At 45.6% G+C, this 17250-nt stretch overlaps 2 protein-coding genes across 2 annotated transcripts in view; one reads left to right on the plus strand and one right to left on the minus strand.

Moving 5' to 3' along the window:
* The first annotated feature begins 1135 nt into the window (after positions 1 to 1135).
* RXFP3 (relaxin family peptide receptor 3) lies at positions 1136 to 5859 on the plus strand. The gene has a single exon (XM_005556666.5). It carries the CDS (start codon positions 1721 to 1723, stop codon positions 3128 to 3130), a length of 1410 nt encoding a protein of 469 aa, XP_005556723.3. The 5' UTR covers positions 1136 to 1720; the 3' UTR covers positions 3131 to 5859.
* Positions 5860 to 9419: 3560 nt separating this feature from the next.
* SLC45A2 (solute carrier family 45 member 2) overlaps positions 9420 to 17250 on the minus strand; it is a 41423-nt gene continuing 33592 nt past the window's right edge. Inside the window, exons 5-7 of the mRNA XM_005556667.5 lie at positions 17107 to 17230; positions 12679 to 12890; positions 9420 to 10335 (exon numbers count right to left, since the gene is read on the minus strand). Coding sequence (XP_005556724.3) covers positions 10111 to 10335; positions 12679 to 12890; positions 17107 to 17230 — 561 coding nt within the window. The 3' untranslated portion in view covers positions 9420 to 10110. The remainder of the gene's footprint in view (positions 10336 to 12678; positions 12891 to 17106; positions 17231 to 17250) is intronic.

The following is a 17250-nucleotide window of genomic DNA, read 5'->3' on the forward strand; positions in this document are numbered from 1 at the left end:
CTTCCTTCCTTCCTTCTTTCTTTCTTTCTCTCTCTCTTTCTTTCCTTCCTTCCTTCTTTCCTTTTCTTTCTTTCTTTTCTTTTCTTTCTTTTTCTGTTCTTGTCTCCTCAGCTTGAAGGTTGCATCCTCTTTATCTCCTTAAGTAAAGCTGGGAGTTCTGTAGGACTCCAGGAGTGAGGACAATTATGCTTAAGACACTTTGGTTTCAGTTTAGTCCCAGACCAAGGGAAAACATTTCAAAATTTTAAAGTAAATCCTTAAAAGTGTAATTTACACAAGAGCGATTGACCTGGCATTTATGTAGACTGTAGTTTGAGAAATAATTCAAATGGTTTCCACTCATTCCCTCGGAAGAGTCCTTAGAATGTACTTCCATTAGTCTGAAAAATGTCTGAAAAAGAATCCTGATGCTAACAGTACTGGAAATAGGAGGGCTGGTGGTTCACGATCAGCCCGGTGGTATCCTCCATTCTATTTGCATCTAGGTAGAGAGACTGTGGGCAGTATGTGATCAGACAATTTGCTGAAGCGCTTTGGGCCTAGGGCATTTAATTTCTGTGAAGTAGGCTCATCAGTTATTCGCTCTGTTTTTGTGTCACCTCTCAGAATACATTAACGTAGGGGCAACCCTTGAACCCAGACTTCTGCCATGTGAAGACCCTTTGAAAATCCTGACAAACACAGACACTGCATAAGTGGTCAGCTAATTAAAGCTGGGAGGTGGAGCTGTCCTTTGTGTATCCAATAAGTACCCATCATCTCATTTGAGCATGAAAAGAGGCCACTGTTATTACTTTAAAGAAGGAAAGTAAGCAGGATAGCTCATATTTTTGGAACCATTTCTCACCAAATGGAATAATTCCAGTGATAAAGTGGGAGTGAGGAAGAAAGAAAAAAAAACTTCTAATCATAATGTTTGGGAATAAGAAAGAGGAAACTCACGTCAAAATCGACTTTCTCCTGCGGGTGCAAAATAAAGGCTTAAGACTGCTCCTGCTGAAACTTTGGGGAGGAAAACGGGAGCTGGCGGGTGGGCTTTGCCTGCCACTCAGCTCTCCCTCGCGGCGCGGGCGCGGCTGGGTTCAGCACCTCGGAAAGCGCCGCTCGCGGCGCCCCCGGATTACGCATGCTCCTTGGGGCCCGCCGCCTCGGCCATGCAAGTGCCACTGCAACTGGTGAGCACCGCTGGCAACCCACCCGGAGTTGACAACCGCAGAAAGACGCAGACACCCACTGACCTCCAGGCAACAGAGCGAGGTGGATGGAACTCTACGATCTCTTTCTCTCCAAGGACGGAAACCTCATCCAAGCAGTCCCAGAGGAAACCGACAAAGGTATTTGAAAGGGAGCAAGCGGCCCCAAATCGCAAAATTGAGCGACTGTGGGAGTTATGCACCAATGCCCCAGTGACAGCGGGACACGGAGAGGGGAAGTCTGCGTTGTACATAAGGACCTAGGGACTCCGAGCTTGGCCTGAGAACCCTTGGACGCCGAGTGCTTCCCTTATGGGCTGCGCTCCTCAACTCTGCTCCAAAGCAGCCGCTGAGCTCAACTCCTGCGTCCAGGGCGGTTCGCTGCGCGGCAGGACGCGCTTAGTACCCAGTTCCTGGGCTCTCTCTTCAGCAGCTACTTTGAAAGCTCCCACGCACGTCCCGCAGGCTAGCCTGGGAACAACACCGGGGTAAACCGTCCCCAGAACGTGACCTAGAGGTACCTGCGCATGCAGATGGCCGATGCAGCCGCGATAGCTACCATGAATAAGACAGCAGGCGGGGACAAGCTAGCAGAACTCTTCAGTCTGGTCCCGGACCTTCTGGAGGCTGCCAACACGAGTGGTAACGCGTCGCTGCAGCTTCCGGACTTGTGGTGGGAGCTGGGGCTGGAGTTGCCGGACGGCGCGCCGCCAGGACATCCTCCGGGCAGCGGCGGGGCAGAGAGCGTGGACACCGAGTCCCGGGTGCGGATTCTTATCAGCGTAGTGTACTGGGTGGTGTGCGCCCTGGGGTTGGCGGGCAACCTGCTGGTGCTCTACCTGATGAAGAACATGCAGGGCTGGCGCAAGTCCTCTATCAACCTTTTCATCACCAACCTGGCACTGACGGACTTTCAGTTTGTGCTCACCCTGCCCTTCTGGGCGGTGGAGAACGCTCTTGACTTCAAATGGCCCTTCGGCAAGGCCATGTGTAAGATCGTGTCCATGGTAACGTCCATGAACATGTACGCCAGCGTCTTCTTCCTCACTGCCATGAGTGTGACACGCTACCACTCGGTGGCCTCGGCTCTGAAGAGCCACCGGACGCGAGGACACGGCCAGGGCGACTGCTGCGGCCGGAGCCTGGGGGACAGCTGCTGCTTCTCGGCCAAGGCGCTGTGTGTGTGCATCTGGGCTTTGGCCACGCTGTCCTCGCTGCCCAATGCCATTTTCTCCACCACGGTCAAGGTGATGGGCGAGGAGCTGTGCCTGGTGCGCTTCCCGGACAAGTTGCTGGGCCGCGACAGGCAGTTCTGGCTGGGCCTCTACCACTTGCAGAAGGTGCTGTTGGGCTTCGTGCTGCCGCTGGGCGTCATTAACTTGTGCTACCTGCTGCTGGTGCGCTTCATCTCCGACCGCCGCGTAGCAGGGCGGGAAGGAGGGGACGCGGTAGCCAGAGGAGGCCCGGTCGGAGCCAGCGCCCGGAGACTGTCGAAGGTGACCAAATCAGTGACCATCGTTGTCCTGTCCTTCTTCTTGTGTTGGCTGCCCAACCAGGCGCTCACCACCTGGAGCATCCTCATCAAGTTCAATGCAGTGCCCTTCAGCCAGGAGTATTTCCTGTGCCAGGTATACGCGTTCCCTGTGAGCGTGTGCCTGGCACACTCCAACAGCTGCCTCAACCCCATCCTCTACTGTCTCGTGCGCCGCGAGTTCCGCAAGGCGCTCAAGAGCCTGCTGTGGCGCATCGCGTCTCCTTCGCTTACCAGCATGCGCCCCTTCACCGCCACTACCAAGCCGGAGCCCGAGGATCAGGGGCTGCAGGCCCTGGCGCCGCTCCGAGCGGCCACGGAGCCGGACCTGCTCTACTACCCACCTGGCGTCGTGGTCTACAGCGGGGGGCGCTACGACCTGCTGCCCAGCAGCTCTGCCTACTGACGCGGGCCTCAGGCCCAGGGCACGCCGTCGCGGCAAGGTGGCCTTCCCTGGGCGGTGAAGGAGGGGAACGGATTAAGGAGGGTTTGGGGCAGAGTCGGGCGGGGGGGAAGCATTTAAGAAGTAGGTGAGAGGAGGATGGACAGAGCATGGAGGAGGAGCCTGTGGATAGGCTGGAGGACCTTCTCTGGAGAGGGGATGCTTCGAAATCAGGTGGAGAGAGGAAGCTGGCAAAGGGGCAGAGATGAGCTCTACGGGCCAGACCGCCAACCTCCGCTCCGCACCCCACAGCTTTCCTTACTCTTCCCACGCTGGGCAGTGTGAAGGCGCCCAGAAGCGGAGAGAAGCAGCAAAAATGTAGATAAATTGGCACACCGAGCAGGGCTTAGCCAAATGATGCGCAGACAATTGTGCCCGTTTATTCCTGCGACTTCTGCGGAGAGTGCAGCCGCCGCCACAAAGTCTCCTTTGCGCCTTGGCTAACGAGACTGCAGCAACACCAAGGTCCTACTTGCTGCGGGGCTGCCCCAGGAATCTAGAGCTAGGAGGCAAGAAACGTTTTTGGAGTTAAGAAAGAGAACTGACCATCCTGATGCGTCCCCAGGAGAAACGGCAAAGGAAAGCCACCTCCCATGGAGTCATTATGACGATTATCATTCCGGACTGGGCCAGCGGGAACACACTGAGCCCGACCTAGCTGCACAGCCCCGGAGCTCAGACGTTAGCAGGGGGATAACACCTGTCACCAGCTTGGGAGAGCGATTCTCTGGGGAGTGGCGTCACTGAGGGAGGGAGCGGACGCAGTGTAATTAGAAGGGCTGGTTAAGGAAATTTATTCAGGTTGCTGCCCCAAAAGGTAAAAGGGGGCTCATATGCTCACTTGGTAGCAGAATTGGAAGTGGAGTGCTGGAGCGTTGCGAGGAGGAAGCCCAGGCGCTCCAGTTCCTCTGAGAGCAGGCTGGGTGCCTGCAGACACTCTGGTCTGCGTGCTGCCGGTGAGCTGGGCCCAGAGGCGTCTTGAAGAGCTCTACTGGGAAGAGTGGGGGCACTTCTGTATTTCCTCCCTTCCCACGCTTTGGGAATCAAGCTGTTCCTTTGATTGAGGCCCTGGACCAGCGAGTAGAGGGATGGTTCAGTATTTTTTTTTTCTAGTAGGCTTAGATAGAAGAGCAAGAAATGCCGCAGAAATGTGCAAGGGGAATTGGGGCGGGGGGCAGGGGAAGCGGAATCTTGGAAACCAAATTCCTAGAAGCTGGGTCGGATCTCTCAAACGGAGGTGTGGGGTAGGAAAGAAAATAGTAGGTTCAGGTACTATGTTCTAAAGGGAACAGAGTACTGGAGAAACTGTTCTGAGGGTATCACCAGAATTTCAGATGTAGGTTTCTTTATTACTTATATTATTGACAAGAGAAGGTAGGAAATAGGAATTCCCATCGGACAAAACCATCACCAATTTTCATTTATTCTAAAGAGTGCTTTACATATTGAACATGCATGACAAATTCTTTTCCCAGCCTCCAGACAGTTTATGGAGCTGTCTTTAAAGATTGCCTCACATGTCTCATGTCGACTCTGTTCTGATCACAGGAGCTTAAGATGTTAAACCCTCACAAAGTCCTTTCTTGAGGCTCTTCTTAGAACTGGGATCAAACATCAGTCTACCCACCCATCTGCTGGCTTTGATAGAGGTACTGCTACTCTCTTTGGCAACCTGGTTTGGGGTCAAGAAACCAATGATGCAGGCACCCACTGGGGTGGTTGTTTTAATATAATAAACAGCCATTCATAAAAACAGGTCTGTTTAAAGAGCCTCTTGAACAGTAGAATTGTTTAGTAGTGTTGTGAAAAGTTTTTCTGCAGTATCTGAGATTCAGGGCTCAAAATGTGAGATCTACAACTCCCACTTTCCCTGATCTGCTTTTTGTGATTGCAAAACACACTGAAATGACTAGACATTCATGGCTTCTCACAAAAGCAGAAGGTGCCAGTCTGGATTCTGAGCAGTCTTGTGAAGTCAGCTCGTTTAGAAAACTGAACGGTGTGTTTGTTTTGAAGTAGTCCATTTTCTTTTTCACCCTTTGGGAAGAACATTTATTGATATAGACATTGAATAGCAATTGGGCTAACAAAGACTGAAATGTAAGTTCCACAAAAGTCCCCCAAATACAAAATACATGAAAAAGTAAACACGGGAAAAAACTAACATTTGCATAGTAGGAGATCCTTCTATAACACGGATAATAGACTCTTAATGAGAGATTCTTATCAAAGCAAATTGCCATTTCAATTTTAACAATAGAATAATATGTGGGTAGCTCAGAATTCTTAGGAAAGGGTGTTGAAGTATGTGCATCTGCCACTAAGAGCACTAGAAAAACAGAAGAGAAGGAGCTGGAGGAATAGAAAAAAAAATAACCTCTATAAAAAGGGTCACTTTGTCCAAATCTCAAACACGGGGCTTCTGAGAATGTGGCAGGAGGGATCATAGATCTTGACTTTGATCTACCACAAGGACAAAAGGGTCACCAAGGAAATGGTCAGATCAATTGTAATCAACAATTAGTTTTTGAGTGGCTGTTGTGTGCCAGCCCCTGTGCAGGGTGCTGAGGTGATATGCATGAACCAGACATGTTTCTGACTTCCACATGTAAAAGGACAGACAGCCGTGAGCACAAGCAAGATAAGACAGGGAATGATGAGCTGAATGTCAAAGTAAGGCTGAAAAAAAGAAAGACAAAGGAAGGAAAGGTTGATCCTGCTGGGAGATCAGACTTTCTGGTCAAAATAATATTTGAGATAGGTCTAGATATATGGGCATAGTTTAGGCAGAATGGCAGTGGTGGGTTCGGAGGCAGAGAGGATATTCAACGCTAATAAAATGTGACTAAAAGCTTTAATGTTGGAATGTCAGATGCTTGGTTGGAAACATCAGAAGCAGGAAACAAAGTAGTAGGTATTCTCTTCTCTTGCAGGATTTCCCAGGATTTCTGTTGAGAGTATGCGTCCTTGTACTAGTTTTATTTGTCTGGGGAAAGGAAATTTCTTTTGCCAGAAAGAATATGTCATTGGTATACTGAGAACAAATACTTAGATTCCCAAATGTGGTTAAAGGCTTTGAAAATTGGATTATATTTACTCATTCAAACCTCAAGGGAGCTGAGTTCAATGAGTATTTGCATATTTGTGTGTGTGTGTGTGTGTGTGTGTGCGCGCGCGTTCGCGCGTGCATGTATGCCCTGTGGTTGGTTAGAGATGACTACATTTGACTTCTTGGGGGTTCAATAAGATGGCCCTCAGCTATGGATCACCTTTCCAGCTGGCCCATCTATTCATTTCAAATCTTCACACATCAGAACAGTTTTTGGAGAAATGGGCAGGAAATAAACACCGAACCCCAGAGAGGATTCCATTTCTAAACCTTGCAGAGGCCGAGTACAAGTAGGGAAAGTAAGAGAGGTGGCTTGTCGCTGTTTCTTTCCTAATAATAAGAGCTATGTGCCGTGAGGTTCCCTGAGCATTTACTTATCCTCATCCAACACTATGGGGTTGGGAGCAGGCGTTTTCCCTGATGGCCTAAGTGAGTCATGAACTTATTTCTCCAGGATGGATGATGGCCGGGGGATGGGAGGGTGGAGTAAGAAGAAGTGGTAGTTTTGTATATATTCTATAAAAGGAATGAGATTATTTCATTTGGGAGTGAATGTACTAATACAATACAGGAGGACTTGATTGGGAAGCAAAAAATGAGAAGGGAGCAAGGCTTGGAGGGTGATAAGTAAAAGAGTATGCTCAAGCCAGAGAAGACAGCCTAGTTGGGTCTGGAAGGCACCAGCGATCTGGAGAGAATGGGACAGACACACTGCAGGAGCCTGGATAAGGAAGCCGCATGTCCTGCAGGTGACGAAGTTGAGCAGGGGGCAGGAAGAAGTGGCCACTTTAGCATAAACCCCTGCCCTCCATTGTTCTCCCAACATATACACCAGAAGTGGCCAGATCCACAGGGGTGTTTCAGATACCTTGCTCCACACCACTAGCACTGCCTCAGTCACAGGTATAAGAACCAGGTAGCTGCAGAGAGTGGGTTCTTTAAACACAAAGGAGGCATTGGTAGAATTGCAGCAACAAAGTGGAAGCCCAAGTAGCAGAAGGAGAAAGAGAGTGCGTGTGAAATATCAGGGATGCCACTGCCTTTTGAGACCCTTGGGGAGGCTGGGAAGGAGAAGGAGGCTGCAGCACAGAATGACAACAAATGGCTCTGTGCTCCTAGGCTGGCTGACTTCGGTAGATACTGTCCTTAGACCTGGGCAGCCAGGGCCCCTGGTCTGGGTGTCATCATTAGAGGACCCTGCTCTGCCCCTTCACCTCCCCACATGGCAAGGAACCCACAGGGCCTTCTGGAGTTTGTGCCCCGCCAGTCCTCCCACCTGCTCGATTATGCTTGGGTATCTGAGACCTTGAAATTTCTTGTCCAAATGGCCCTGAGTCTATTTACAAGGAATCCATGGGTTCTTTCTTGAGTCTATCCTCCAGAGGGAATTCCATGCCACTGAGTCTGTCCACCCTTAGGTGACTAAGGGTTGCCATTTGCAGGAGCGGTAGAGGGTGGCGGCAGGTGGGAGACTGTGGATGTGCTGATGCTAGCATGCACACAAGGACTCTACACTGCCTAGGTAGAGAGAAGAGTGGGGGAAGCAGTGAAGAGGGATGGGCTGTGGATCATGTGTCTCCATTCTTGCTCTTGCCCTGGACCCTGCAAGGGCAGTAAATGTACTAGTATAATACAGGAGGACCTGACTGGGAAGCAGAAAATGAGAAGGGCTCCTTATCCAGGCTCCTGCAGAGTGTCTGTCCCATTCTCTCCAGATCGCTGGTGCTTTCCAGACACAACTAGGCTGTCTTCTCTGGCTTGAGCATGCTCTTTTACTTATCACCCTCCAAGCCTTGCTCCCTTCTCATTTTCTGCTTTCCAATCAGGTCCTCCTGTATTATATTAGTACATTCACTCCCAAATTTTCCCTGTGAGAAGCTGTGTGAAGGAAGACCCAAAGCCCAGCAAAGAAACAACCAGAGCAGGCCTACTCTTCTCAGGATGGCTACAAATAAGCTGACACTGCAGGGGCCTGGCCATGCTACTGAATCCACTCATTCTCCTAGGCACGGGACGCACAGAAGCAACACACCAAGTCCCAAATTTCCCATTTCTCAAAAACAGCTCATTTCCCTTCTCCAAATTCCCTTCCAGCACCAAAGATTTTGGTCAGTTACAAGTTGAGCTGAGGCAATGACTACTTTACTAGACCCTAGATCAAGTAGGAAGAGGAACCACACAATTCTTCTAACTTATAAAAACATGTGGGCAGATCTGTATTTTGCACTGGTCAGGTACATCCAGGGTTGTGTAGGCAAATACTTAAGACTGGGGAACAGGACAATGAGCTTTTAACACTAGTGACAATCGCTAGCTCCGATCAAGTGCCAGACACCAGGCTAAGTGCTGTCCATACAGGAAGCAGCAGAACCAAAGTGGCAGGGTTCAAAGCCCAGCTCTGTCACTTAATAATTATGTGGTTTCAGATAAGTTATATCTTTCTGCCTCCATTTCTTTATCTAAAAACTGGAGAGCGGTAACAGCACCCACTCCCACAATTGCTGTGTTAACGTTAAAACATTTAGAATAGTGGTAAAGACTCCATAAATGTCATGGTTTGTGTTTTGATGTTTGTTTGTCTGTTTGTTTTGAGTCCAAAACTCACTTTGTCTCCCAGGGTGGAGTGTAGTGACACAATCACAGCTCACTACAGCCTCGATCACCCAGGCTCAAGCAATTCTCCCACCTCACCTTCCCCAAAAGTTGGGACTATAGGCATGCACCACCATGCCCAGCTAATTTTTAAAGTATTTTTTGTAGAGAGAGGGTCTCCCTATGTTTTTCAGGCTGGTCTCAAACTCCTGGCCTCAAGGGATCCCCCTGCCTCGATCTCCTAAAGTGCTGGGATTACAGGTATGAGCCACCATGCCTGAACCAATGGTATGTATTATTAATCATCACAACTCTCTGAGATAGCAATTCTTATCCCAAATGTATAGATGAGCAAGTGTGCCTTGGGGAGATTACATAGTTCGCTGCTGAGTGGCAAAGCCAGGATTCAAAACCAGCTGATTCCAAAACATGATTTTTATTAAACCATGCTGCCTCTCAAGGCTGTTGAAAACCTCACCATGCAGTCGAAGGGGTATGATTAGAGAAAAACTGCTTAGCTTGGAGAAGAGAAGATCACAGGAGAAACAGGGGGCTGTTTTTTGAAAGACTTTTATGTCAAATCCAGAGGACAAAACAAAGGTGCAGACTAGAGAGAAATATTTTTACTGTGTCAATGAAATGAACTACTTTAAAGCGATGAATCCTCCAGCATGGATGTTGAGTAGACTTGTCAGGGGTATCATAAAGTAATAGGAATTAATTATGAGCAAATTAAATATGAATAAATTAATATCAGAGAATAGATCACTAACAATATTTTGAATATCTGTGAATTTGATGAAATATATGACTCCCCAATATATATGAGCCCTTGGCTAAAAATAAATCAAATCACTTCATAGAACACATCCAAGCATCATATGTGGAATTTGTCTGCTTCTCAGGTCTCAGAAAGACCTGCAATGCCCTCTGAAAAGCAGCTCCTGCCTCTCCCCTACCCCTGCACTGAGACGCAATGAGAAAGGCATGTATAGGCGCTACCACCCACACTTACCCCTTGCCGCCAATGCATGGAGGCATAGTCCAGACAAACGTTGTCTGAAATATGGGGACTGTTGTGCAGAGGATTGGTTTAAAGTGAGAGGTGGGCAGATTCTATGACTGAAATCACAATACTGGGCATCCAATGGGCAGATCCTAAGATTCAGAGCTGCAGGAAATGTTAACTTCCTGCCATGTGCTTCTCTGTGTCTGAGGTTAGGGTCATTGTCTCTTTATTGACCTAATTCACGTATCTAACAAAGAGAGCCACAAAGCAACAGCCTATCAGTGCCACCGCAGATGCTGTGATCACCACAATGACGACGCTCCCAGCTGTGTTGACCAGAAAGCCCAGGCCACCTCCGACTAGGATCTGAGCCAGCTGCACCATGCAGGTGAGGGTGGCGCAGTCCATGCCCTTCCCTCTCACGCTGTTGTCTGGATGCCTTCCTGGAGCCTGCTGCCTCTGCAAAGGAAGCACAGAAACACCATTTGACCTACAAAGGACTGTCATTTAAGGGCACAAGTCAGCAAAACTTTTCTGTGACCAACCAGATAGTAAATACCTTTCGCTTTGTGGATTATACAGCCCTGGTCGTAACTACTCAACTCTACTCTTGTAGTGCAAAAGCAGGGGCAATGTGGAGCTGAGTTGCCTTTCCAATATAGATTAATGGACATTATTAGCATTTGATTTCAGGGAATTTTCATGAATTGGTGATGTGGAACTGAACTGAATATTGATGGCTATTAGCATTTGATTTTATGCAATTTTCATGAATTGGTGATGTGGAACTGAACTGAATACTGATGGGTATTAGCATTTGATTTCAAGTAATTTTCACTTGTTACAAGATATTAAGCTTCTTTTGAATGTTTTTTCAATCATTTAAACAATTAAAAGGAATTCTTAGCTCACAGACTGTACAAAAACAAGTGGTGGGCCATAATCAATACAATGTAGTGGATACTTAATAAATATCTTATTCTTTTCCTTTCTTAGTGTTAAAAATTCAAAGATTTTAAGAAGGATGTTGAATTGCTGATGTCCTTAAGAGAAGCAACTTTAAAAGGCATTTCAATCTTTTAAAATATGGTTGCTACTTGATTAATATAATGTTTGGTTAATATTTGATATTTGGTCTGAACTGGTTGATAACTTTGTCATTTGTGGCATATCTCTTATGTGCTGGGCCTGGGTTTTTTTTACTTGTTACTTTATTTCAACCTCAACACCTCCCTAGATGCACATGTTATTATCATTCCCCCCATGGTAACAATTATAATACTAGCTATCATATTTTGAGTCTTTGTCAGGTGCTAGGGGGCACCACACTAAGCGCATCCACTATCTTGTTTGCTTTTCTCTAAGGTAAATAACATTCTTTCCATTTGCCTCATGAGGAAACTGAGGATCTGCAAGCTTAAATGATGATTTCCTACACTATTAGGCAAAAAAAAGCATTATGTTGAAAAACTCTCATCTTCGAATAAGAAAGGAAAATAAGAAAACAGATTTACATTTGCTTGGTTTTTATTTAAAAATGCTGGAAAGATTAACAAAAAACCTAGTAAGAGTGGTAACACATTGAGGTTGGAGGGAGATAGTAAATGGTAAAGGGAGCACGCAGTGTGCAGTTTTGTATATCATTGTGAATATATTATCTCACTTAAAAATGAACTCATTCTAAGTGCTACCTAATAAACAAATAAATAACATCTCCAGTGTAACGCAGCTTCCAAGTGAAAGAGGCAGGATTTGAATCCAGGTGTCTCTGAGCTTGAAGCATAGGTTTTCTTCCCCCAGTACCATGTAACACTCTCCTTGGAGGGACAGTTTTTTATGATAACTATCCCATTAGCAGCAACATCCCTGTCATGCACTAAAACCTTGGTGACAATGTTTGCCAGGGGATGAGGAAAGCCACAACTCTTTTTTGAAATGTTTTTACTCCTGGTGTGGCTCTGCCCTGCTGCCAGATCAAATGATGAAAAACATGGTCAGAATTATAGTCTCATGTTTATGTGTTCAGTGTTTTTGCAGTTTCATGCTGAGCTGGATTAAACTTGGAGTTATCTCTGTAGCTTTTATATCATTGCTCCAGTTAAGGAACTATAAGCCTATTTTCATGGGAAGAGAGTTGCAATTTTGATAAGAAGAGGTGGTAATTTTAGAGTGGAAATACCAACTCTGTTATAGGCATTGATTGCTTAGGTGCTTGTTCACTAGTTGAGTTCCAAGGTTTAAACGGCGCAGGTTCTGCTCAGGGCAGCAAAGTGGGGATTACCACCCATGATTCCAGCTTTCCTTCTCGCACATGGGGTCTGACTTACTAAAATCTGGAATCTATTGCCTAGGACTTTCCTACCCTCAACAAATAATGCCAAGAAATTCTACCATGCACCTCTGCAGGTAGGGAGACCCTTATTGTGGGTATCCAGAAATGCTGCAGGTGCACCAGGGAGACCTATGAAGTGGTTATAGAAGACCTGGGTCCCTCTTTTTTGTCTCTGTGTAATTGTAGGCTGGTTTCCCCACCTCACCAAGCCTTCTTTTTCTAATCAGAAAAATGGGAGTAACACTCCTTGCCCTACAGCTCCCTAAGTGAGCAGGGATTGAGAGTAAGGACCAGAGAGCTGGGCTGCCCTGGGCATGCCTGTACCAGATCATGATTGCAATTGGTTGGGCTTTTGACTGCTGCCGTTTCAAGAACCCTTATTTTCCAGCTCTGCTCTACACATTGAAATCCTCCCCAGCCTTCAGATGAGTCTGGATGTTACCCAAGGCAGAGGTTCAATGACAGCACACCTCCTTTTCTTCCTCGCGGTGGTACTCAGTAATGAGGTTAAAGGGCACGGTGTACAGGGTGCTGGACATCACACCAAACAGGCTGCACAGGACCAGCGTGGAGTAGACATTGGGGAAGAGCCCAATAAATCCTGTCCCCAGACCAAACAGCAAATATCCCGTGAAGTAAAGACCCTTTAATCCAATGTAAGATACCAAAAATTTCTGAAAGTCTGTGGGAAGAAGAGAGGGAGAAATTACAGCTGGCAGTGCCTCACAACATTTAACAATTTCAGACAATCCTTTATTCTGAAGATTCACTTTTTTGGACGTCCCTTGATACTGAGCCAGGAACAAAAGAATCCCCTTATCTGTGGGTTGAAAACAGCTGGCTTTTGGAACCATTTTAAAGACCTTTGCATAAAGGACAGCTTGAAATTGCCTTGCTAGGCTGATTTTTTTTCTACAAAGAAGAGTCTGGCACTGTTTAGCAGACAGCTGGATAGCAAAAAGAAGTCAGAAAGGTGGTAGAAAAGCTGACCTAACTATGGGAACCTGGGGCTGCAAGAAAAGTGTGGGTTATTCTGAATCAGTTGGGCTGTGGCCCCATAGGACCAAAATAATAACACAGGCCTATCTTGGTCCTATGACCCAATGTCAGGTTGGGGAAAATTGAAACAACCAAAATTTACAGAATGATCTAAGCCCCCACCTGAATGGACTCTGCACACCTGAGAAGGAGGTAAAGGATGTGCAATTATCTGAAGACACTTTCCCTGACTTGCCAATCCTTCCCAGGCTGGTAAGGGGCTCCCACAGCACCCAGCATTTCCTCATTGCTGGCTCCCTAACTCTTCGTAAGCAAGTTCCTTGACTTCTCAAAACCCCAGCTTCCTCATCTGAAAACTGGGAATAATAAAACCATCTTTTGGAGTTGTTGCCAGGATCAAGTGAGATGAAGTGTCCATGAAATCACCCAGCCTAATGCCTAGCATGTAGAAAACATGCAATTAATGTGGCTATGGCTATTGCAACAAAGACAGGCTGAGCTGGAGATAGCTGACTCTTAACTGGATTTCTCTTCTAGCAGGTCAGCTTGGCTTGCTTGTATCAGTATAGTGGTAGAGCTAATTTTTAAAAGTGAAAAATTCTGCTTTAAAACATTTTACAAGGTTTTCCACAATGGCAAGAAAAATCCCTAAATTGCTTTTATCTTCCTTTCTTAATCGGTTGTTTTTAATTCACACATTCCTCATCTCTCCCCTGCGCCATTCTCCTGGAACACAAGAATCAGGGGATAAATAACAGATACTTGAAATGTGGCTATTCAAGAATGAAACTTTCCATATCTATTCATATAATTATTGGACTTACAGCTTGTAGACAAGCAACCTTGTTTGCAGTACATTCGAATCAATTATGAAACTAAACACTATCTCACATTGATTGAAGACAAAGCTCTGAAAATGACAAGTGGGCAACATTGCTTCATCTATTAAACTTATACCACGCCTGGAGGACTGTTGTTAAGGTTGAGAATAAAAAAATGAGAATAAAGCTAGATAAGTTTCTGCTTGCTTAATAATTATATTTATATAGAAAATGTAATCTAAGGTGTCTCAATACCTAAAAGATACCATCAACACCCATTAGGGAAATGCTCTTATCCAAGTGTGTATGCCAGCAGAGGAGAAGGCAAAGTAGGATAAAGAGGTACTTGGAAACATAAATAACTTCAATACAAAGACTGAAAGTCTGGCAAAGAATACTTTATTCACAAAGATAATCCAATGAACTTCAGGGCCAAGCTTGCATTGCCCTCTGATGGTTCTGATACCCAGTGGTAGTCATATCATCACACAATGCCTCTCTTCAGGACTGGGGGGAAATTATAGATTTAAGCACCAGCTATGACTAGTAATGTATATTATGGTATGAACAATTGGTCATGTCTTAGTACCTAGTGTTGTTACTCTAATTGGTATACGTGTACCTACTGTCTACAAAAGGAGCTTGGAAACAAGTCCCTATCATCTTTCTCCACCTTAGCAGCCAGATTGTCCTGCCAACCTCCACATGGATAGAAACTGAATCTGCTCCTGATGTTATGTGATGAGTCCAAAATAGAGGGTAATATCATGAGCTCTGGAAGGAGAGGAAAGGATTGATTCTGCCCAGAGTGGGTTGAGGTGCAGGGAGAAGAAAACTTGAATGATTTCACTGAGGAAGTAATATTTAAGTTGGGTTTAAAACCATTATTGGAAGTTGTCTAGTTGGGGAAGTAGGAAGAGCAGTTCAGGTAGAAGAAACTAAAAGCAGCAGCAAATACACAGAAATGAGAAAGTCTGCATAGTGGGTCACTGACGGTAGTTAATTGACATGGGAATGAAAGAGGGCAAAGTATGAACTAGGCCGAACTGTGAAAAGCTCAGGAATTTGACTTTATCCTTTGGGTATGGAGAGCCCCTAAAATCCTTGAGCAGAGTTGGCTGGTATTTTATAAATAAAATGTTGATTTGAATTTACAATGGTAGGGATCCAATAGATTTATACATTAATACAACTCTGGAAAACTATTCAACTAATAATTTCTTTTGTAACTAGAAAGCCTTTTAACTAGAAGTGACCTAAAAATAACATGCTTTAAAGTTTCAAATGGCATAAAATTTATGTAGACAAGACTGATGGAATGTAATCTAGTAGGGATTCCTTGAGGAAAAAGAAGTTTAGATTGACACATTTTTTTGTGTGTCAAAAAAAAAATTACAAAGATGAAGGTAGGGCTGGATGTAGTGCCTCATGCCTGTAATCCCAGCACTTTGGGAGGCTGAGGTGGAGGATCACTTGAGTCCAGGATATTGAGACTAGCCTGGGCAATGTAGACCTTGTCTCTCCAAAAAAAAAAAAAAAAAAAAAAAAAAAAAAAAAAAATTAAGTTAATAAGCCAGGCACAGTGGCATGTGCTTGTGGTCCTGGGTACTCAGAGGGCTGGGACTTGCTTGAGCCCAGAAGGTTGAGGCTTCAGTGAGCCATGATCACGCCATACACTCCAGCCCAGGTGGCAGAGTAAGACTTTGTCTTAAAAAAAGAAGAAAAACAGACCAAAAAAAAAAAAAAAAAGGATGAGGGTAGTAGTAAATAGTCCCCTCAGTCCTTGAAATCATGAAGGACGTAAGATGGAAAATTTACCAAACCCTTTTAGTCTAGCATTCTTTCATTCTATTTTAAGTGCTTGAAATCTTCCTCCTGGAATTTTTCTTAGTTTGCATACTCCAAGAGGAAGAAAAGAGTTTGCTAAATAAATGTAAGCTTTAAGCACTACTATTTGAGTATCATAAATTTTAACATAATGAAGGTTGTGGTTATGTGATTATTGGGCTCATCAACTTCTTGCATGTTTATATGAGGTCCCCTTTTCCCAATTGTGCTCACTGTTTAAGAGATCTTGAGGCAGGTTTCCTGCTGTGCTATGGCTGGGTAAACGGAAGGGGAAGGGGCCTTCACATACATCCGCCCTTTCTCCCCACAAGAAGCAGGCTGACGGTGACAGAGTGAGTCCCCCTGAGAATGGTAACAGGGATTCTCCCCATCTCTTCTCACTTCCTTCACCCAGGCCATATCCTTGCTGTCCCCTGGACCTGTCCAAAGCCCAGAGCCCTGAGTTGGGGGTCAGTTATTCTTACAATCTTGCAGAAGAAGAGCTCTTTATAATTAGGAGAACTGCATATGTTTTTCAGGCCAGACTTTTCACTTAATTCAGTGTATACAGAACTTGGAGATATCCACACACAGTAACAAGTACAATGCAGCCTATGAGATGCCGTGGAGTTGTAGCCCAGCCACTTGGACTTATGCAAAGACAGTAGCAGAAATCCCTTTGTTCAGTGTCTTTATAGCTGCAACTTAGGTGAGTGGAGGTTAAGAGGCTCAGAAAAGCTGGCACCTGGGAAGGAAAGCCAGATGTCCCCAATCCTGGTGTGGTGCTCCTATAACCTACCCAGCTACACATCTGAGCTAAGGTCATTTGCATGCTGACTTTGTCACCTGTCATGTTAACATCGCTTCTCTTCTGTGTCATCTACAAATCTGATATGCCTGTCTATGAAATGCCACCAACGATCTTGCTCCAATAGAACATGAACCTGCTGGGACTCATCCATCCAACACTTCATCTTGTAAAGATTCCCTTTTATTTCCCAGAGAAACTTGATCAGGAACCCACTGATTCCAAGTGCAAAGTAATCAGTGAGGAAAATGACCCCTAGAATTCATGATGATAAAAGGATGCTTCCTATGGTCCTTTCTAAGGTAATAGTTTTCCCTGACGTCCATAGATTTATTAAGAACCTGGTATTTTAAACAGTAGAGAATACACATAGAAATATCAAATCCAAGTTGTGCTAGACCAGAAACTTTTAGAAGACATCCTTAGGAGAGAGAGAGCCTTACAAGAATAAAGTGAGGAAAACACGGAGTTGATACACAAGCCCCAACATCCAACCTCGACTCCTCTTTCGTAGATGAGAAACTCTGTGGAGTTGTGGGCACTATAGGGATCCCCACCGTACACAATCTGAAAGAGAGGTTGGAGGC

This window comes from Macaca fascicularis, chromosome 6 (genome assembly GCF_037993035.2).
Source record: "Macaca fascicularis isolate 582-1 chromosome 6, T2T-MFA8v1.1".
NCBI lineage: Eukaryota > Metazoa > Chordata > Mammalia > Primates > Cercopithecidae > Macaca > Macaca fascicularis.

Excerpts from the sequence above, each read along its gene's own strand:
- RXFP3 (XM_005556666.5), top strand. The coding sequence starts at position 1,721 with ATGCAGATGGCCGATGCAGCCGCGATAGCTACCATGAATAAGACAGCA.